The sequence below is a fragment of the Chrysochloris asiatica genome, unplaced genomic scaffold, assembly GCF_000296735.1.
Source record: "Chrysochloris asiatica unplaced genomic scaffold, ChrAsi1.0 scaffold00210, whole genome shotgun sequence".
Classification (NCBI taxonomy): domain Eukaryota; kingdom Metazoa; phylum Chordata; class Mammalia; order Afrosoricida; family Chrysochloridae; genus Chrysochloris; species Chrysochloris asiatica.
The window spans coordinates 4,434,059-4,457,731 of record NW_006408728.1 but is presented as its reverse complement, the minus strand read 5'-3'; the positions used below and the strand labels follow the sequence as shown (position 1 = coordinate 4,457,731).

General features: G+C 36.3%; 1 protein-coding gene across 1 annotated transcript in view; it reads left to right on the top strand.

The window, feature by feature from the left end:
* The window catches only part of HMCN1 (hemicentin 1), a 665,929-nt gene that overhangs the window by 279,671 nt on the left and 362,585 nt on the right, over window positions 1-23,673 (top strand). Inside the window, exons 9-11 of the mRNA XM_006872707.1 lie at window positions 1,140-1,284; window positions 9,937-10,058; window positions 18,664-18,939. Coding sequence (XP_006872769.1) covers window positions 1,140-1,284; window positions 9,937-10,058; window positions 18,664-18,939 — 543 coding nt within the window. The remainder of the gene's footprint in view (window positions 1-1,139; window positions 1,285-9,936; window positions 10,059-18,663; window positions 18,940-23,673) is intronic.

The window sequence follows — 23,673 nt, the reverse complement described above, 5'->3', positions numbered from 1 at the left end:
CATAGCATTTCCAAAGAGTAGCTGGTGAGTTTGAACTACTGATCTTGTGGTCGAGTGCTTTATCCCCACAATGCCACACCAGGACTATTGTTGTTAAGTGTTGTCGAGTTGATTCCAACCCATAGCGACCCTGTATAGGGTTTCTGAGGAGCAGCTGGTGAGCTTGAACCGCTGACCTTGCAGTTTAAACGGCTTTGCATTCTGGCGCATTAACCCACCGCGCCACACACCAGGACTAAATAGAGATAAATCACAGGTTAGGGATTATTTCAAGGCATCAACTATATTTGAGCAGTTTCTCATGGTTAATGGCTTAACTCTAACCAGAACTTTAGAACTTTGAGTCATTTACTAACAAAGGTATAGAGAATTATTTATTTTCTAAAATTGTTCTGTTGGGTGGAGGAACAACTTTATCATTTTATAACCATACTTGTGATTTGAAAACTTCTATAATTGTTCAAGTCCTGGTGTGTTGCTGTGGATTAATATGCTGGACTGCAAAACTGGTTTAAACCACAAGGTTAGTGGTTCAAGCTCACCAGCCACTGCTCGGAAGCCCTATACAGGGTCTCTATGGGTTGGAACTGACACAGTGGCACTTATCAACAACATAGTTGTTACGAAATGTTGTGGAATGGTGAGAGTAGAGCCAACCTCAGTATTTTCTCATGTACAATAGTCAATGTTTGTTAGCTTACCACCCAATTTCAATGTTACAAGATATATTTTATTAAAGAAAGTCTATTCTGTTCCTTTTGGGGAAACAATTACCTTATGTATAACTGCGCTGATTTATTTTGATGTTTTTACTTTTTTAAAATTAAAAGGCCTTGCAATGTATTGTAATTTATTTGGCAAGATTTCCCCCTTGTTTTGGTAGTACATAAAATAATGTGTATTAAAATCAGTGGAGCCTAACATTCACTTCATACTAAATAAAATGAATATTCAGGAAGCTATTCAGAAATTAATGTGCTTTAAAGTAATAAAGGAAATTAATGGATGTTTAGGGATTTGGATTAATTGGGATGCAGAGGCTTTCTTGGCATAATTTAGCTATAAGAGTTATGAACATATCAACAGGAAATACTCAATAATTTTGTGTTTTTTTAATTCTCATGTTCTTTCTTTCCTAGATGCACCCAAAGTTATGATGCCTAAGAAAACACCAGGATACTACTTGCAGCCAGGCCGAATTTCCTGCTCTGTTGAGAGTCTTTTGCCTTTTACTTTGAGCTTTGTCAGAAATGGAGTAACACTTGGAGTAGACCAGTATTTAAAGTATGTAAATGTTTCTTTATACCATTAAGAATCTGAATGCAAATAGGTAATCATCTTAATGCATTTTTTCCTGTGAAATTCTTAGTTATTTGTTCCATAGTCTTGGGATAATAACAACAATAATAAACGGAACCCACTGCCATTAAGTTGATTCCAAGTTATAGTGACCCATGGGACAAAGTAGAGTCACTCCAGAGGGTTTTAAGAATGTGACCTTTATGAGGCTAGGTCGGCATATCTTCTTACTATGGAGAGGCTAGTGGATTCAAACTCTAGATCTTTCAGTTTATAGTCAAGCATTTAATCACTGTGCCACCAGGACTACTATCTTGAGATATGTTGTTGTTGTTAAGTGCTGTTGAGTCAGTTCCAACTCATATATCTAAGGAGTGGCTAGTGGGTTGGAGCCTGAAGTTAGCAGTTCACTGCTTATCCTACAGCACCACATCAAGTCTCCATTTTGAGATATGTTGTTGTTGTTGTTAAGTGCTGTCTAGTTGGTTCCAACTTACAGCAATCTTGTATAGGGTTTCCGAGGGGCAGCTGGTGAGTTTGAACTGCCAACCTTGCAGTTCAAACTGACCTTACAGTCCAGTGCTTTACCCTAAGTGCCATACGAGGTCTTGAGATAAAGCTGTGGTTACATTAGACACAGACCTATGCCCTCTGGAAGTTTATATTATAATTGATAGAGATGGCCAAAATATAATAGGTTTAACTTGATAATACAGTAAGTTCTAGAATATACCCAAGGGTAGATTCAAGTTTTATAGGATATGAAATTTATATAATTTGAGATCCTTTGCTAAGACAAAGAATGTAAGATTTATGAACACGATATTAGGTAGTAAGCCTTTTAGAAGGGCGCCTTTTAAATTTAAGGGCCTAAAGCTTAATCTTTGTTGACGTCAGGGTAAAAAACTAAAATTGGTTTCCATTGTGTTGATTCTGACTCATGGGGACCTTCTATGTGTCAGAGTGAATCTGTGTTCCATAGAGTTTTCAATGGCCCAGTTTTCAGAAGCAGATCACAGGCCTTTCTTCCAAGATACCTCCAACCTTTGAGTTGGCATCTGAGTATTTTAACTCTTTGTACCACACTGTGACTTGGAGAAAAAAATAGTGCAAGTTAATTGGTGTGAGGAATGCTTGTAGTTATGGGAGGGTGTGGACTTGGGGATGTTGCAATTTAAAAATTTAGGGTAAGGGCCATTTAAGCAAAGACCTGAAGATAGTGAGAGAGCTAGTCATACAGATGTCTAGGGATAGAGCATTCAGGAACATCCAGTGCATTGCCCTAAGATAGGAGAAGAATAGGTAGTTGGAAAATAAAGCAAAGAATGAGGCCAGTTTCAATGGACTCGGTGAGTCAGTAGGCAAAGGGGAAGAGATGACATTAGGAAGGTATGGTATGAGTGCTGAGGAGGAAGGGACAGGTAGACCAGAAGAACAAATAGCTACTGCCTATAACAGTGTACAGGAGTGGGCTTGTTGTTGTTAGGTGCTGTCAAGTTGCTTCTGAGCCATAACGACCCTGTATAGGGTTTCCGAGGAGTGACTGGTGGGATTGAACCATCAACTTTGCAGTTTAAACTGACCTTGCAGTCCAGTGCATTACCCTATAGTACCACATCAGGGATGTTGTTGTTGTTGTTGTTGTTAAGTGCCGTCGAGTCGGTTCCGACCAATAGCGACCCTGTACAGGGTTTCCGAGGATATAAATCCTTATGGGAGTAGAAAGCCTCATCTTTCTCCCGTGGAGCGGCTGGTAGTTTCGAACCGCTGACCTTAAGGTTCGCAACCCGGTTCGTAACCACTACGCTACCAGAGTTCCTACATCAGGGATAGAAGGCCCTAATTTCTCTTGTGAAGATAGGCTGCTCCTTTAGACAGATCTAAATAAGTAGTCTAAGAATAGCTATTGAGTACATTTTGAAAACTGAGAGGAAAATGATTTCTGGAAGTTTTTTTTAACTTACTGTGAAACAAATACATCTTGTGAAAAACCCTAGGAGTTTTGTTGTGTGTGTGTGTGTGTGTGTGTGTGTGTGTGTGTGTAAAATGTTCACACTATTAATTCAATATTAATAGAAATAACTTCCTTTCAATATTAAGATAAAAGACATTATCATTCTCATTTTATAAAATCTTTTTATGTGAGGTCATTTTAAGTAAAATCTTATAGCAAGATTATTCCTTATAACTTGAGAAAATTTTCCATTGTTTAAAGATTGAACTGTACCATTCCCTGTTGTTGTTGTTAGGTGCCATCAAGTCAGTACCGACTCATAGCAACCTTATACACAATAGAACGAAACATTGCTCGATCATGGGCCAACCTCATTGTGACGCTTGAGCCAATTGATGCTGCCACTTTGCCAATCCATCTCACCCTACCAAACATGATATCCTCCTTCTGACAATATGTCTGAAGTATGAGAGACGAAGTTTGGCCATCCTGGCCTCCAAGGAACACTCTGGCTGCACTTCATCCAGCACAGATCTGTTGGTTCTTTTGGCAGCCCATGGCACTTTCAATATTCTCCTCCAACACCATAACTCAAAACATCAATTTCTCTTTGGTCTTCCTTATTCACTGTCCAGCTTTTTTTCATGCATATGAGGTTATTGAAAATGCCATGTTGGATCAGGCGCACCTTAGTCTTCAAGCTGATATCTTCTACTATTTTTATATTGTTTTTAAGTGCCATTGAGTTGCTTCTGACTCCTATCAACCCTGTATAGGGTTTTAGAGGCTGTAGATATTTGTAGAAGCAGAAACCTCATCTTTCTCCTACAGAGTGGCTGGTGGACTCTCACAGCAGACCTTGTGGTTTATAGCCTAGCCCTTATCCTACAGAGTCACTGTGCTCCCAAGGAGAATAAGAAGGTTTATATAAATAATGAATTTATATCATTTTTCCATAAAACCTAATCAATACTACTTTCCAAATTATAAAATACAGAGAATTAGCTTCTAAATCCTCAGTGCTTTGCAAGGTAGAAAAGATAGAATGAAAGTTTGCATTAATCACGAGCTGACTACATGATTTCTCCTGAATATTCACAACTCTTCTACAGCAGTCAGGAAACAATTTTGTTCTATATATATTAAGAGAAGCATTTTTAGCTTTTTATTAAATAAACCTACTATAAATAAATTTGTATCTTAATGACTTACTTAACTAATAGCAATACTCCCCAGGCTAGCAAATGATTCAAGAAATCAAATCATTTCACTTCATATTTAAACAGTAATTTTTTCAAAGGCACTTGGGATTCTTTATAAACATTAATTCATTCATTCCAACAATCCCTGGGAGTTAAGGAACAAGAATTCCTTTTCTCATTTTTTCAGCTCTGTGGCCCAGAGATATGCAAGCTTTGCTGACATACATTAAACATTTTAGATGTGAGGCACTCAAGACAAAATTATGCATGGGTGATGATGGAGTGACACTCTAATCCTTATTTACTCATGTATCTCCACCCAAGATTTCCAAAGAACTTGAGACATGTGACTTAATCTTCGTTATGTCACTCACTTAGATCACTAGGGAATGTAGAAGAGATTGGTTTGCATTAGCAGCACAGCACATTTATTCTTTTATGCTTTCTTGCCTATTTCCAAAGATCATCCCTTTGAAACTTTTTTTTAATTGTGGGTTTGTAGTGCTCAATGCTAACTGAGAAGGTTATAAGAAAAAAAGATAATTTTCATGTAATAGTTCATAAACAACAAAAGAACAAATATAATCATAAAGAAATTCTTTAAACAATCAGTAAGTTAGCTATGTACCTAGGAACACTTTAAGTGTCCTCCTTTCAGAATTTCAGTTTTCTTGATGAGTAATTTGAGATTGCAAGTCACCACTTTATTATCTAAAATATCCATGAATCTAAGTTTTTGATTTCACCACTTTTCTGTCAGTTTGATGTTGGAACTGATGCCACCAACATTCTAAATAACAGCAGGGCTACCCATTCTGGACATGTTTCACCTGAGCTTCCAGACTAAGACTAGTAATTACGAAAGTCAGACTTCTCCCAAATATTTAGTCATTGAAAACCTTATGAATAACAGCGGAACACTATCAGCACCAGAATATTTAATATTAAAATATGATAAATAAATATCACCAGAATATTATCAGATATAGTGCCAGAAGATAAGCTCCTCAGGTTGGAAGGCACTCACAATACAACTGGGGAAGAGATGCATACTCCAAGTAGAGCTGACCATAATGATGTAAATGGAATAAAACTTTCAGGATTGCATTTGCTGATGGGGCACAACTCAAAATTAGGAGAAACAGCTGCAAACATTCATTAATATTCTGACAATGCAATTCACAAAGTATGAATCTAGGAAAATTGGAAGTTGTCAAAATTGAAATGGAATGCATAAATAAACATCAATATTCTAGGCCTTAGCGAGCTAAAAATGTACTCGTACTGACCATTTTGAATGTGACAATCACATGGTTTACTATGCAGGGAGTGCCAAATTGAAGAGGAATGGCATCACATTCATCATTAAAAAGAACATTTAAAGATCTATCGTGAAGTATAATGCTGTCTGTGAGAGGAAAATATCCATAAGCCTACACGACAAACAACTTAATATCATTATTATTAAAATTTATGAACCAACCACTAAAGCCAGTGATGATGAAATTGAAGATTTCTATCAACTTCTTCGGTCCAATATTGATCAAATATGCTATCAACATGCACTGATAATTACTGTTTACTAGAATGCAAAGCTTGGAAACAAAGAGGAAGCATTAGTAGTTGGAAAATATGGCCTTGGTGATAGAAATGATGCTGGGGATCACATGATAGAATTTGGGAAGACCAATGATTTCTTCATTACAAATGCCTTTTTTAACCAACGTAAAAGGTGTCTATACAGACAGACCACACCAGATGGCATACATAGAAAGTGAACAGACTACATCTGTGGAAAGAGAAGGTGGAAAAGTTGCATATAATCAGGGACTAACTGTGGAACAGATCATTAAATGCTCCATTGAATTCAGCTGAAGCAGAAGAAAATTAAAACTAATACATGAAAGTCAATATGTGACTTTGAACATATCCTAAATGAATTTAGAGAGCATGTCAAGAAGAGACTTCATGCAATAGACACTAATGAGTGAAGGCCAGAGGACTGTGGAATGACATCAAGAATATCATAATGGAAAATAGTAAATGGTCATTAAGGAAAACAGAAAATACCAAAATGGATGTCAGAAGAGACTCTGAAGCTTGCTCTGCAGCATAGAGATGCCAAAGTGAATGGAAGAAATGAGGAGGTAGAAGAGCTGAACAGACATCTTCAAAAGGCAGCTCAAGAAGAAGTCAAACATTAAAATGAAATATGTAAAAACCTGTAGTTAGAAAACCAGAAAGGAAGAACATACTCAGTATTCTTCACGTTGAAAGAACAGAAGCAAAAATTCAAGTTTTGATTTACAATAATGAAGGATTATGGACAAAATGTTGAATAATGTAGAAATCATCAGAGAAAGATGGAAGGAATACACAGAGTCCCTATACCAAAAAAGAAATGGTCAATGTTTAACCGTTCCAAGAGATAGCATATTATCCAGAGCCAGTGGTATTGAAGAAAGAAGTCCACAGTGCACTGAAAGCATTGACAAAGAACTAGGTTCTGGAAATTGCTGGAATACATATGTAAATATTTCAACAAACTGATGCAGCACTAGAGGCACTTACTCACCTATACAAAGAAATTTGTAAGACAGAGCTACCTGGCTAACTGATTAGGAGAGATCTATATTTGTGCCCGTTCCAAGAGAGGTGATCCAATGGAATGTGTAAATCATTGAACAGTGTCATTAATATACATACAAACAAAAATTTTTTTAACAGTAATTCAAAAACAACTGCAACAGTACAATGACAGAGAACTTCCAGAGGTTTAAGACAGCTTCAGATCTTGTAGAATGAATGATACTATTACTGAAGTCAGATGGATCTTGCCCCAAAGCAGAGAATACCAGAAAGATGTCCACTTGTGCTGTATTAAGTATGCTTGTGTGGCACTGTAGGATAAGCACTGGACCTCAAAGTCAGTTTCAAGAGTAAGGTTAGCAGTTCAAACCCACCTGTCATTCATCAGAAATCCTACACCAAGTATCTATGAATGGGAACAGACTCAGCTGCACTTAACAACAACAACTATGCAAAGCCGTTTGACTGTGTAGATCATGACAAGATATGACCAATATTATGGAGAATGAGTATTCTGGAACACTCGTGCTCTTGAGGTGCCTATACAAGAGGCAGTCATTCGAACAGAACGTGAGGACACTGACTGGTTTAAAATTAGGAATGGTTTGCGCTACATTTGTATTCCTTCCCCATACTTATTCAGTCTGTATGCTGAGCAAATAATCTGAGTAGCGGAGTCATATGAAGAAGAATGTGACATTGGGATTGGAAGAAGACTCATTAACAACCTATGATAGCAGATGATATATATAACTTTGTTGCTAAAAGCGAAGAGGACTTAAAATAATTACTAATGAAGACAAAGGTCACATCCTTCAGTATGGGTTGCACGTAAATGAAAATAAAACAAAAATCCTTGCCACTGGATCAATAAAAGGAAAAAATATTGAAGTTGTCAAAGACTTCATTTAGTTTGGAACCACCATCAACACTCATGGAAGCAGCAGTCAAGAAATCAAATGGTGTATTGCATTAATGCAAATCACCAAGACCGCTTTAAAGTGTTCAAGAGCAAATTTGTCACTTTTATAACTAAAGTGTGCCTCACCCAAGCATGATATTTTCAATATCTTCATATGTATGTGAATGTTGAACAATGAACAAGGAAGACTGTAGAAGAATTGATGTATTTGAGTTATGATATTTGAGGAGAATATTAACAGTACCATGGTCTACAAGGAGAATAAATGAATCTGTGTTGGAAGTAGTACAGCCAGAATGCTCCTTAGAAACCAGATGGTCAGAATTAATCTTTCCCGTAAAGATTTACAGCCTCAGAAATCCTGTACAGGGTCGCTATGAGTCGGTTCCGACTCCACACCACATAACCACCAATAACCAATATATGCACTGTATTGAAGTAGGTACTGCAGAGGACAGTAACCACTTCTGTATTCCAAATTTCTGCCTTCTTGGAATTTATCAATAACTACACGATAGCATGTTTCGTTCTACTGTGCATAAGGTCGCTGTGAGTCAGTACTGACTCAGTGGCACCTAACAGCAACAACACATGATGGCATAATCTTGTACTTCACATACTGTTAGTAAGCCTTCAAGAGACAGTTTAGATTATTAAAGCACTATAGAGTCAAGTAAAATTTTATTTTCCTATGAAAGTGATAATAATGTATATAGTATGCACAGAATTAAATTAGGAAACCTTAACCAGTGTATAATTCAGTACTGAAGTGAATAGTCTTAGCTACAAAAACATCTGGAATTAGTGATCTTGTTTAGTTTCTTGATATTATTATGATGACATCAGTTTCATTTCACACATCCTAAGTCAATGTTGAATCCAAATTAAGACTAGTAAATTCTTCATGGTTACTTGGTGATTCCTGTGGTTTGTTTGAGTGAGGAGAGATCTGGAATTATCATTATGAAGTATTATATAGTATGTTACATTCACACTCCAGTTGAAGATGTCTTTACTATGCAGTGGACTTTGTACATAATCTGTATCATGAATGTTTAACAAGATTGTGTTTTTTGCTAAAGTGCTGTTGAGTTGATTCAAACTCATAGCAACTCTGTATAGGGTTTCTGAAGTGCAGTTGGTGGGTTTGAATCTATAACCTTGAGTTTGGCAGGTAAGTACTTTTCCTACAGTGCCAGACCAGGGCTCCTAACAAGATTATGAACAGCTAAAATAATTACAAGAAAAATTAGAACATTCATGATATTAAAATTTGTAGATGATTGAATCTCTTAAATAATTAAATATCTGTTATGTAGACACATCCAGAAAATGAGAAAAACATTTATTTCACCAGTGTTAAAGGACAAAGAATAAATATATATTAAATGAAGAAATGCACAATACAAGAGATTATTTTTCTAACATACTGATCTTGACAATAAAGTAATTATTATTTTCTTCATTGAATGCATGTGTGTGTGTAGGGTCTATGGCTTAACAAAAAAAATTATATATAAATAAAGTTAAGTGGAAATTATCTTCTTAGAATAAATAATTCTCTTTCTTCCTTTCGAACTTATGAATCACTTGACTAAATTTCTTTGACTTGTACAGCATGACCCAAAACTAGGAATGATAGGGGAATGAGAGAGGATGCAAGAAGTATTTCTCTGCCACTTTATCATCTTATCCTTTGATATAGCAGAAAACATTTCTTTAAAGAAATTTCCAGTCCCTTTCATTTATTTGTTCTTTGGTGTGTTTCTTGCAGAGTAGAAAAACTTAGATTCCTAATTATGGCATAAAAAGTGTGGATATTTTGAAGTTATAAAGAACTCTGCAGTTTCATTTATTCAGATTCTTTGCATCATTCATATAAATTTATGCATCAAAAGAAATGGCAAAATCATTATTTTCAACTTGTTTCTTTTTTATATTAACTTAAAGGTTGTCTTTTGTTACTACAGAGAATCAACCAGTGTGAACTGGGATATTGAACAAGTCACTTTGTCTGATGAAGGCTCCTATGAGTGCATTGCCATCAGCAATGCGGGGACTGGACGATCACAGACTTTCTTTGATGTATCAGGTAAATATCAATAATGTCTTTGTATTGCTTGCATATTCATGCAGTTGTTAAGATGGAATTTTTGCTAGTCAGTTTCCATGTATACAAGGTTCTTTATGATTATTTGATTATAAACGATCTCCTCATGGCTTTACCACATATCAGCTGCGTGACCTTCCATAGGTCACTCAGTCACTCAATGCCTTGTTTTTTCTCTCTATAAAATGATAATAGTAACATTTTCTATTTTGCTGAGAAACTGTGTAAATGAAATTATTTAATACATAAAGTATGAAGAAAAGAACGTGCCATATAGAATCACTCATCATATACTGGTTTTACTGGGCTCACATAGCAATGATTGTGATGAATGGGCCGTGTTTTTTGTTTTGTTGTATATAGTACCTCAATGAATTGAAACAATTAAGTGTTTGTCACCTTGTTGTAATGTAGTGGCTTGTGTGTTGCTGTGATGCTGGAAGCAATACCACTGGTATTTTACTTACCAGCAGGGTCACCCATGGTGGACAAGCTTCAGCAGAACTTCCATACTAAGGCAGACTAAGAAGAAGCAGAGGTGTACAACTTTTGAAAGGTTAATCACTGAAAATCTTAGGAATAGAAGTGGAACAATGTCAGATGATCCCCACAGGTTAGAAGGGACTCAAAATATCACTGAGGAGTAGCTGCTTCTTAAAGTCCTCAAAGTAGCATTGACCTTAATGGCATGGATGGAGTTACATTTTTGAGATATTTTCTGGTGAGATATAACTGAAAATGAGAAGAAATATCTATTAGCATCTGTTAATGATCAATATGTGGAATGTACAAAGTAAGAATCTATGAAAATTGGAAGTTGTCAAAAATGAAATGTGAGGCATAACGATTGATATGCCTAGCATTGTCAATTGAAATTGACAGGTATTGGCCATTTTTGAATCAGACAGTCTTATGGTTTACTACACAGAGAAATACAAATTGAAGAGGAATGGTGTCATGTTCATCATCAAAAAGATCATTTCCAGATCTCTTCTGAAGTACAATACTGTCTTTGATAGACTAGTATACATATGTCTACAAGGAATACCAGTTAATACCACTGTTATTCAAATGTATACATCAACTACTAAAGCCAGTGATAATGAAATTGAAGAATTTTACCAATCTCTTCAATCTGAGATTAATCAAATGTGCAGTCAAGATACAATGGTAAAAAAAAAAAAAATACAATGGTAATTATTGGTATTTGGCATGTGAAAATTAAAAACAAAGAGGAAGTATCAGTAATTAGAAAGCATGGTGTTGTGATAGAAATGATGCTAGAGATTGCATGATAGAATTTTGCAAGATCAATTACTTACTCATTTTCCAACAACATAAAAAATGACTGACTGTACACCTGGGCCTAATCAGATGCACTGCACAGGAATCAAAGTGACTGCATCTGTGGAAAAAGATGGTGGAGAAGCTCAGTATCATCTGCCAAAACAGGGCCAGGGGCTGACTGTGGAACAGACCATCAATTACTCATATGCAACTTAAGCTGAAACTGAAGAAAATTAAAACAAGTACACTAGCACCAAAATATGACCTTAAGTATATCCCACTTGAATTCACAAACCATCTGAAGAATAGGTTTGATGCCATTTGATACTAATGACCAAAGACAAGAAAAGCCATGGGATGATATCAAGAATATCATACATGAATAAAGCAAGAGGTGATTAAAAAGATAAGAAAGAAGGAAAAGGCCAAAGTGGATGTCAAGAAAGACTATGAAATTTACTCTTGAGCATAGAGAGGCTGAAGAAACTACAAGAAATGAGAAAGTAAAAGAGCTGAACAGAACATTTCAAAGGGCAACTCAAGAAGACAGAGTCAAATATTATAATGAAATGTGCTAAGATCTGGAATTAGATATCCAAAAGGGAAGAACACACTCAGCATTTCTCAAGCTGAAAGAACTGAAGAAGAAAATCAAGTCTCAGGTTGCAGTATTGAAGGATTCTAGGGTCAAAACATTGAATGACTCTGGGACCATCAAAAGAAGTTAGAAGGAATACGCAGAGTTACTCTTCCAGAAAGCATTGGTCAATGTTCCATCGTTTCAAGAGGTACCACATGCTCAAGTGCTAATGGCACTGAAGGAAGAAATGCAAGCAGCACTGAAGGCACTGTTGAAAACCAAGGCTCCAGGAATTGATGGAATACAAATTGAAATATTTCAACTAACTGATGCAGCACTGGAGGCACTCACTTGCCTGTCAAAAAATGTGAATGACAGCATAGAGAGGCTGAAGAAACTAGAAGAAATGAGCAAGTAAAAGAGCTGAATAGAACATTCCAACTGATTGGAAGATATTCATATTTGCCAATTCCAAAGAAAGGCGACGCAGTGGAATGCAGAAATCGTTGAACAATGTGATTTAGATCACATATAAGTAAAATTTTTCTGAAGATAATTTAAAAATATTGTAGCAGTACATTGGCAGGGAGCTGTCAGAAATTCTAGTGGAGTTCGTAAGGGGAGGTTGAACTAGGGGTATCATTGCTGACATCAGGTGGATCTTGACTGAAATCAGAGAATACCAGAAAGATGTTCACTTGTGTTTTATTGACTATGAAAAGCATACAACTATGTGTGTCATAACAAACATTAAATAACACTGCGAAGAATGGGTGTCCCAGAACATTTCGTTGTGCTCATGAGGAACTTGTACAAAGACTAAGAGGCAGTTGTTTGAATAGATCAATGGGATACTGAATGGTTTAAAATGAAGAAAGGTGTTGTCTATGGTTGTAACCTTTCACCATTTGTATTCAGTCTGTATGCTGAGCAAATAATCTGAGAAGTTGAATTATAGGAAGAAGAATGTTGCATCTGGATTGGTGGAAGACTCATTAACAACCTGCTACATGCAGATGACACAACCTTGCTTTCTGAAGTCAAAGAAAACTTGAAATACTTACTGATGAAGGTCAAAGGCTTCAGTATGGATTGCACCTCTATGTAAAGAAAACAAAAATCCTCACAACTAGATCAATAGATAACAGCATGCGTGATAAATGGAGAAAAGACTAAAATTGGCAAAGACTTCATTTGGTTTGGATTCACAATCAATGCTCATGGAAGCAGCAGCCAAGAAATCAAATAACCTATTGCATTAGGCAAATCTGCTACACAAGACCTCTTTAAAGTGTTCTAGTGCAAAATGTGCCTGACCAAACCATGGTATTTTCAATGACCTCATATGCATGTGAAACTTTGACAGTGAATAAGGAAGACCATAGAAGAATCGATGTATTTGAATTATAGTGTTAATGCAGAATATTGAAAGTACCATGGACTGCCATTTGTTGTTGTTGTTGTTATGTGCCGTGGAGTCGGTTCCGACTCATAGCCACCCTACACAGGGTTTCCGAGGCTGTAAATCTTTACGGGAGCAGACTGCCTCATTTCTCTCCCGCGAAGCGGCTGGTAGTTTCGAACTGCTGACCTTGAGGCTCGCAGCCCGATTCATAACCACTACGCTACCAGAGCTACTTGATGATAGTAGTGCCTTAATACATTTTTGTGAAACTGTCATATAAATTTTTCTTTCTTGGTCCCACATTAATAGTGAGCAAAGTGTTTTCTTCAATGGGTTTTGGCATCTAAATTAAGACATTAATGAAAGTGATCAGATTTTAGCAACACCAGGCCTCAATGACTATGATGTCAGTACTAAGAAGGAAGAAAGGAATGTTAAGCATTGTAACATTCAGATTGTATGTTTCCTATGATTAATTGGGAAAGAATTCTCATGATATTTATGAGGTGGTTGGTATTGTCAATGTGGGGTAGGTTTCTATTCACAGTGACCCTGTAAGGGTTTCCGAGGATAAGTTGGTGTGTTTAAACCTCTGACCTTTCTGTTAGCAGTCCAGTGCTTGTCCAGTGCCATACCAGGACTCCATTTGTGAGATGTTGTTGTTACTGTTGTTGTTGTTAAGTGCCATCAAGTCTTTTCTGACACATGGTGGTAGTGGTGTGCCATGAAGTCGATTCTGACTCATAGTGACCTTGTATAAAGCTGTAAATCTTTACAGGAGCAGAAAGCCTCACCTTTCTCGTGTGGAATTGCTGGTAGTTTCGAACTGCTAACTATGAGGTTAGCAGCCCAACTCATAACCACTACACTATCAGAGTTTCTGTTCCGACCCATAGTGACCTTGTATAGGGTTTCTGAGGAGTGGCTAGTGGGTTTGAACCACTGACCATGCCATCCAGTGCATTATCCTGCAGAGCCACACCAGGATAGATAAAGTGCATTAAATTGAAAAAACACAACACAGCAAAACAAAAACAAAAACATTTTTCTCTTCTACTGTACCAGCTCTGGTAGCGTAGTGGTTACGAATCGGGCTGCGAACCTTCAGGTCAGCAGTTCGAAAGTACCAGCCGCTCCGCGGGAGAAAGATGAGGCTTTCTACTCCCGTAAGGATTTACACCCTCGGAAACCCTGTACAGGGTCGCTATGGGTTGGAACCGACTCAAAGGCACTTAACAACAACAACAACAACAACTGTACCAGAACTCAAACCAACGATAATAGCAACAATAAGAAAAGACCATGAACTTGTATCAATGATCATTATTTCAGTCCTTAGTTGGCATAGATCTAGAACTTTATTGGAAATTTTGTTTTGACTGAATTATTTTTCCTTGCCTTGTAAACTAGTGTTGCTGTGAGTTGTGTAGTAGTAACATCGTTCTAACCTTAATACCATTGCTTTTCTGTAACTGCTGTATTCAGTGCTTGGGTCTGCTTTGAGTAGATATGCATTTTCTTGAGACAGTTTAAGACAAAATAAGTTTTATAATCTTAAGGTAGTTTATAAGTCTAGAATTTGTTATCTTTGGTATCACTAAATCCAGACTGAACTTTAAAAATAGAGGTATGCAAATCGGGCCAGCATCTTCTTGCAGTAAAATTATTTGCACTCTCATATTCTTAGAAAAATAAAGCTTGTCTTTGGAAATATTTTCAATTTAGCAAGTTGACATACATCGTAAACTATTCATTCTTTTTTTTTTTTTTTATATCTTCAGTAATTATGGAAAGCATTGGAATTGTGTCAACATTCTTGAGCTTCTGGGAAAACAAACACTTGAGCACTTGAATTTTTTTTCCCCCTAGCAATATTAATTAAGGGAAGGATAACAAGGAGAAGGTTTGAGAGTTGATTCAGACTTCTTGCAGAAATAACTGGGAAGTGCCAGTAAGAACTTGTGAACTGTTGAGAATGGTTATAAACTTGGCCTATGGTGCCAGTAACTTCCATGTGTGTTACACATGTTCCATTCGTAGGAATCCATGCCATCCAGGCAATGGCGTAACTAGGAATTTGTACTGTGCTCAAGGTGATTTTTAGAAATTATGTCCTATTCAGTCAATTTTGAAAGAAGGTGCCAGAATCATTGATGATAATGACATTGACTATAGCAGCAAAAGTAGGAAGCAGTACCCCTTTAGATTTGAGAGAGTGGAAATTTCCTCTGGGTTAACCTTTGGCTGAACTGTCAGCTTTTATTGTTGTTTAGTGCCATCGAGTAAGTCCCGTTCCATAGTGACCCTGTATAGGGTTTCGAAGGAGTGCCAGGTGAGCTTGAACCACTGACCTTGTGGTTCAAACCAACCTTGCAGTCCAATGCAGTAACCTACAGCACCACACCAGGACTCCTGTCAGCGTCTAACCATCCATTATAACTTTCCCTTGCAACTGTACCTGCTTCCCTGTTGAAACTACTTAATCAAATCACTGGCATCACGTGTGAATTCTCAGAATTGTTAGATCTTATGTGGCATTGTAAGGACAAACACTGGGCTGCTAACCTCAAGTTTGGCGATTCACACCTACCAGCTACTCCCAGAAACCTGGCTTGATGATACTTAGCAACAACAACAACAATAATGTCATATTACTCTTTTTATTGATTTTTTTAAATTTACACAGCACCTCTTCTCCAATGTACACACACATACAGAGCATACTAAATTCTAGATTTCAATAGAGAAAAAAACTAACTTGTCAAAGGCATGTGAGTGACAGACTCTCTTAAATTATGACAGGATATTCTTTTAGAACAGGATATGACCCAGAAATCATGATATGCCACCTCATCATTTTATAACTAAAGAAACTAAAGTGCACAGCAGGCTAGTGACCCATTTCAAGTTGGATGGAAAGATAGTGAGCGGTATATTCTATGCCTCCCGACTCACTCAGATGACCTTTACCTTATGTTCCAAGGCTCCACATGCTTCATCTCTCTGTTTTAAGGCTCTTTCTTTGGTCCCCTATTCCTTGCTTCTGCCATGCTTTCACTGAGGAATGATGCCCCTTAAACTTCCATCACCAGTTATTTCTGAGTCTATAATCTTGATCTTGTCAAACTGCTGTAGTTCCTCAACATTACCTTCTTCAAACCCACCAATTTTGTTTTTATTTTTTCCACACTTGCATAGATATTTCAGTGTGCATAACATTTTTTAATCTCTTGTATTGATTGTATGTCATTATATTTCTTTTTTAAATTTCTATTCCCCGGGTATGTTAGAGGAAGGCTGGCGTTTTACTTATTAGCATTTATATTTGGATAGGTAATTTCTGATGCACAGATTTGCATGTGAGAGGGTTTTTAGGGAATTCTCTGGGGCAAAGCACCTGCAAGGGAGTGAGGGAAGTGGGAAAAGTTGAACAATGATGCCATTGCAACAGGGTCCTCAGCCATTCTATGGAGCTCTGGAGTTGGGATGGCCCTGAATTAAGGCAAGAGAACTGAACTTTGTTCATTAATTGAACAATCACTACTTTGGGAGTTGCCCTGGGAAGGGGGAATAATCTTGAGTAAGTCTATCACCAACCATCAGGCAACTAGGGAAATGGATGTGTTGGTCCTGAAAGGAGATCTAAGCACACACCTAATAGCCATGATATTCCTGTAATAAGGGTAAATAATTTTCTAAATAGCTCTGAAAATCATGGGTGTAATTCATTTTAAAAGGGAAATAATAATATATATAACATCTTGCAATGTGCACAAGATTTTCACAGTGTGACCATGTATACATACACAATCACTGTCAGGGGCACCTACATTTTAAATGACTTTTAGCAAATAAAAAGAGGCTGACTTAAATCTGAAGCTCATAAAAGTGTGTCCCAAAGACTGCATGAGACATACTTGTACTAAAATATGATTTGATTTTGCTGAGATTCAGATTTTACCAAGGATTCTGTATTTTATCTGGCAACCCTAGCGTTGTTAAGAGCCATCAAGTCAGTTCTGACTCATAGCGACCCTGGACAGGGTTTACGAGAAGCTGCTGGTGGATTCGAACTACCAACCTTGTAGTACAAACTGACCTTGCAGTCTAGTGCTTATCCTACAGTGCCACACTAGGGCCTCTCTACTTTGTCATCTTTTTTTTTTTTTTTTTTTCATTTCATTCGTCAATTATTGTCATGAGATTTTAAAAATAGCAGAATTATAAGATGTATGCTTAAAAAAAATCATTTTAAATAGACTATAATCCTTGGAAAGAGTTTCAAAAACAAGGGGGAATATAAAAGAAATATGGAAATTACACATTTCTATCATTCAAGGATGACCAGTACAGTTTAGATGTATTTACTTCCAGTCTTTCTTTTAGGTTTGTGATATTCATCTACATTTATTTATGTACAATTTTTTATATATAATTTTAAATAGAAGGATAGTTTTGATCTTTAATATTCTGATACCCTTTTATATTTAAACTAAACCAGATTCCTGGATTTCCAGTTAACATAAATCACCATAGTTTGTATTTCTGTATTATTGCTCAATAGTGGCTTCTCACATAAGATCATTTCAAAGCATTTGGGCCTTACAACAAACTAGAGCAATATGTGATTCTATCTGGAAAGTTGGTTACATGTTTAATTAGTAGTTGGCTTGTGACAGCTTCTGAAATATACATGTATGACAATACGTTTTGTGTATATGTCTTTATTTATATGATTTTTTTAACAGACCAACCCTACTATTCACTTCACCTTTATGTTACCCATCCCAACTGGTGGAGCAGTTGTTTTTATTCTACTGTTGTACTTTGTTTTATTAATGAAATTTTAACCCAGTTTGTAATAGATACTGACATATCTTTGATATGTCTACTCTGTTTTGTAGGTTATTTATTTTTTAAAACACTAAATATATGTGTGTATATAGATACATATTTTTTCAATTCCATAAATTCAATGTTCTTTAAACTTCATTGAAAACTTTGCCTCATTCCACAATCCTAAACCGTCTAGTCAGATCTTTTAAACCATGTCTCTTTGACTTTTACATGTCTCTAATTTATAGATTTGGACTTGAGTATGCTTTTATAAATGTACTCTACATTTTGAATGCATCTTTTAACTAGATGACAATATTCTTGAGATCATAGGCATATGCATTAATTGATAACTTTTATTGTACTGTATATTTCTTGCTGAATTTTCAATAGATACTCATTGCATTTTTAAACAGTACCTGTTAAGTGAGCAAATTGGCTTTTGAATCTCTTGATTGAAAACTTTTGGTTTTACACAGAGCCCCCTCCTGTCATCCAAGTGCCTAATAATGTTACAATCACTCCTGGAGAAAGAGCAGTTTTGACATGTCTCGTCGTCAGTGCAGTGAACTTCAATCTAACCTGGCAGAAGAATGACAGAGATATCAAACTTGCAGACCCAGTGAGAATTCGGGTCTTGGCTAACCTCTCCTTGGAACTCAGGAATGTCAAATTCAACGATGCTGGAGAGTATCGCTGTATGGCTTCCAGTGAAGGAGGATCATCAACTGCTTCAGTGTTCCTCATAGTACAAGGTACTGTGCTTGTGTTTGCTTCTGAATTGTGGTGTCTTTCTATCTTCCTCCTTAGATCTCTGTCCATTCAGGTCGGACACCAAAGAGTGACAGTAACTACACAATTATGAATGACAGAATTCTAGTGTCTACTCAGTGGTCTATAGCTGACAAACAGGAATCTGAGACATCATTAACAAATAGGTGAATTTAAAACAAACAGAATTCACCCTAGTAGTTGATGACTTCTATTTTATGAAAATATAAATAGAAATTGACTTTTGATGATTTCGTAGTTTAAAAATGTGTAAGAAAATAATTCTAATTGTTTTAATAAATTTTTCAAAAAGTTCCGTCATAATTTTGAGTATTATTTGTGTATATGATAATTTACTCTTTTTAAATAGTTTAAGGTGCTTCTTATCGTAGTAGTTTTACTGAAACTTAAGCAGAGTTGTTTTTAGCCTTATTTATCTCATATATACACAAAGTCCTTAATAAATAGTTAACTATTCTTGGGTTATATCTAAATGGACTAAATATTCAAATAGCTGAAAACAGTTATGTTAAAAATGTGGTAATAAGTATACATTATATTAAAGAATATCAAATGAAGATCTAAAATTGCTATAATCTTTGCTTTATGAGAATTGTCTTAATGTAATGAGCAAATTGCTATTGGCTGTTTTTCACTGTTACAATGAACGGTTTAGTTGCTGTCTCAGCAGAATATTTCATTTCAAATTCCTGATGTGGAAGACTGGTTACATCAGAATCAGGTCTGGCTATTTGATTATGGTATTGGAAACAACTTTATAGTATGCCTGAGGTAGCACTCTCATATGATTTTTTAACAATGTCATCTAAGTGAATTACCATTGAGTTTCAAGGCTAGGTCATCGAATTTTATTAAAGGTAGAAAAGTAAAACTACCATGAGAATTAACAAAATGCCTGGCATCTGAATGTAGTTTTCCCCCTGGTTTTTGAGCTATATTCTGCAGTCTGAATATGTCTTGTGTCAGTTGATCAAGTGAAATCTTTAGGGGGAAACATTGCTTTTTGTACATGGTTCACTGCATTTCCACGTGGTAAGCTGTCTTGATAATGTTACTTAATCTAAGCAGAAATTTGGGTTAGTAGAACTTTGGAATTCTTTTACCAAACGTTTTCAGATAAACTAAATTCTGATGAACTTCTGAAATTTGATCTTCTGAAGTTCCAAGACAATGGAATTGCAAAACAAAATCAGAACCTTCTTTGTTAACCGAGATTCATTTTTTAGACTATCAGTATTCTTTTTAGTGCATTGGAACAATGAATCTCAAACTTTTGTGGGCAAGGTATTATCCAATGGACTTGTTTAAAAGAAGAGCAGATCTCTAACCCATGTCCAAAGATTCTGATTCCATAGGTCTACTGTGGTGCCTGTAAAGCTGCATTTGTACCAGCTTGGTGTGATTCCAAGAACAGCATTTTCTGAGAAAAGCTTTTGAATCGAGTCTACAGAATGAACCCTATGATCTAGATATGTATATTTTTAAGGGAAGCCCTGAACTCTTTTTTAGCTGGTAGAATAGAATCATTGTTGTCCAATGATTTAAATAAATGCTGAAGTAAGATGTTACATAATACACTGAACATAAATACCATAAAACATATGGCATTATATCATTACTGGCTAATCTCTATGATCTCTTATGGTGTAAATCTGCTTAGAGTCACTCTTTTATGGCTTGTCTAGTTGGCCATGACTTTGAGAAAAAAATTTGATGAACGTGCATGTTTTACAAATCTAACAAAAATATATTTTAGAATTTATGACACTTTAATAGAAAATAGACTGTAGCTAATTGTGGCCATCTGAATGTATTATTTTATGGTCAAATGTGCTATTAAAAAACTTCAACTATTTGATAAAGGAAACTACTGTAACCAGAGATATAATTAATGACACTAATAATGTAGTTAGTGGTATATATGTAAGTTATTGACATTAAATCTTAGATTATTAATTTTATATAGTTAAATGTTTTATAAAAGCAGGAATAAAAAAAGTTCTAGAAAACTTCAAAGGTAAAAAACTTCAACTGAATGAACTCTTAGAAATAGTTTTCTTGCTTACAGCCTAATTTATGACCTCATTTTTTATTACTGTGCCTCTCTCTGCATGTCTATTTGGAAACTATTATATCTGGAATAACATTAAGAGTTAAAGTGCAATCTTCATAAAATTTTGGTAGTTTTAAATAAAATATAGTATGCAATAATTTTATGGTATAAAATGCATCTGTATAGTTATTACAACTTTTTCTCACCCAACCATAACATATCTATAAAGACCTCAACAACATAGGAACCAAAGAACACTGAAAACCAACAATGGCAACTAGCAGTAGGAAAAATACTTGGAGGATTTCTTTTTTTAGTAATATATATATATATATATATACATATTTTAGTTTAGATAGTATGTATATGTAATATTCAACCAAGCCAAAACAGTTGCTGTTGAGTAAATAGAGTAGAATTGCTCCACAGAATTTTCAATGGCTGATTTACCCAAAGTAGATAAGGTCTTTCTTCCAAGGCACCTCTGGGTGAACTTGAGCCTGCAAATTATAAATATATAATATGTATTTGTATTTTAGAGTAAATGGAATGAAAATCTCAATCAGTGATCTTATTTTTCTTCACATGAAAGAAGGGAACAGTTATCTCAACTAACTTTGTTCCTCTATTTTGTGGTGTTCTCCAACAAGAAACCCTTAATCTTTTAGGAAACCATAATGCTGGCTCCTCATACCTGCGGCTACTTCTAAGTCACAGGACAGAAAGTAGACAAGCAATCTGATCCCAGGTAGAAAATTACCACCTGAGATACCTGTTTCCCATAAATAAAAATATTGGAAACAAAGAAGACATTAATAGGAGTGTCAGTTGGGAATTTCAGAGACAGGTGAAGGCAGAGGAGAATTTCATAAATGAGAATTGGGCAAGGAATCATACACCTAAGACTTTCACTCAACTAGAGAGCTTTAAAAAAGGCCCATCCACACACTTTGTTCACAGACATGGAGTCTGAATAGATGTCACTTCATTTAAAGGTGGATAGACAAAAACTACCAAGACAAGTCAATAAAACAATAGGAATGCATGGGACTTAAGAAAAAGTACTGGAAACAAATAGAGTGGAAATACTTAGAAGAAATGAAGCTTTGAAAATAGCTTAGAGACTATGAAAAATGTTTGCTATAACCAATGCCTCTTTTAAAGATCTGCTTTCTTTTAAGTTATTGCTAAGTGCCGTCAACTCAGTTCTGACTCATAGCAATCCTGCATAGGGTTTCCAAAGAGTGGCTGGTGGTTTTGAACCACCACCCTTGTGGTTAGCAATCCAATGCTGATCCTACAGTGCCACTTCACGACTCCAAGATCAGGCTATGAAGAAAAGACATTAGTGAGAATGATGGGGGAAAAATGATATGAAATTTAAAATGCAATATTAGAATGCAAATCTAATTTATAGGCACTAAAGAGAATTTATAATACACAAAAATAAAATCAGGGATGTGGTACATAAACTTGATGATTTCAGAATACTGAGGAAAGGAGCTAAAAAATGAATAATGTGATTTTTTTTTTTAATGTTTCATTGTGAATTATGTGATAGTTTGCATGGGAGAACATTAGCTTTACATTCATCCTATCTTATATTATCATTTCTTTGCCATGGTTACAATCCCCTCCATGCATCATCAACCAACCAAAGGGTATACCCTGCAAGCCTGCCCCCCGGTCATCAGCCCCTCTCCCTCTCTGGGTCTAAAGTCCCTAGCTGCTCCATCTCTCCACATCATCGTCTCTGCGTCACTCCTTCTCTGGGTAGGGTCTTGCTCTCCACTCTTCTCCCTTGATGGTCCCAGGGACCTCCGCTCCTAGACTGTAAGGTCAATCACTCCCCTCCTTTACTACAATATGTCTACCTTTACATTTCCAACCCTCACAATCAGTCCTGATAACAAGTATTCACTGTTGTATCACAAGAAACCCATCTGCATTCCTTTCATCAGCCCCACCTAGACAGATTGGATACTACTCAGTGGAGATTCTACCTTCCTCTAAACCTTCTGGATCTAGGCTCCCTCTTGAAAGCTTGTAAGCAAATCACTTCTCTCTTTTGTAGCCCCCCCAATTTGGGTTGCCAATGTCCAAATTGCCCATCCCTGTCTACTCTGTGTATGGAGGGTGTGGGAATAATCCTTGCTGTAAAGATTTGTTCCCTCTTTTGAGCTACTTCATCCATAGGTGTAGGTCAAGTTCATCAAATTTTATCAGATTACTCTTTTTTTCCTCTTCTTTCTTCTTCAAGTTGAGCTCTGATCATCCAGTCACTGAAGCCAGGTCAAGTGGGTATTATCTGCAAGTGTGGGCATTCTGATAAATATACCCTCTCTTCTTATCAGCTGGATGATTCACTCTCCACTCTAGTCCTCAGTGACTATGTCACTGACTCTGGGCCCAAGAATCCCCACCTTGGGCCCAAGGTCTTACCACACTGCTGGCCAACCAGGTCTCCATCCAGGTTCATAGGAGTCTATTGAACTTTGTAGGGGTTAGCTCGCAGCTTCATTGCTGTTATTCCCTCACTTCCCCTTATCTGGAATGAATGTGGTCACCAATCAGAGCGTATATTTCCCTTGAGTCTTAGTCTTGGAAGGGGGTTTGTCCTGAGGGGACCCGACCACTTGCCTTG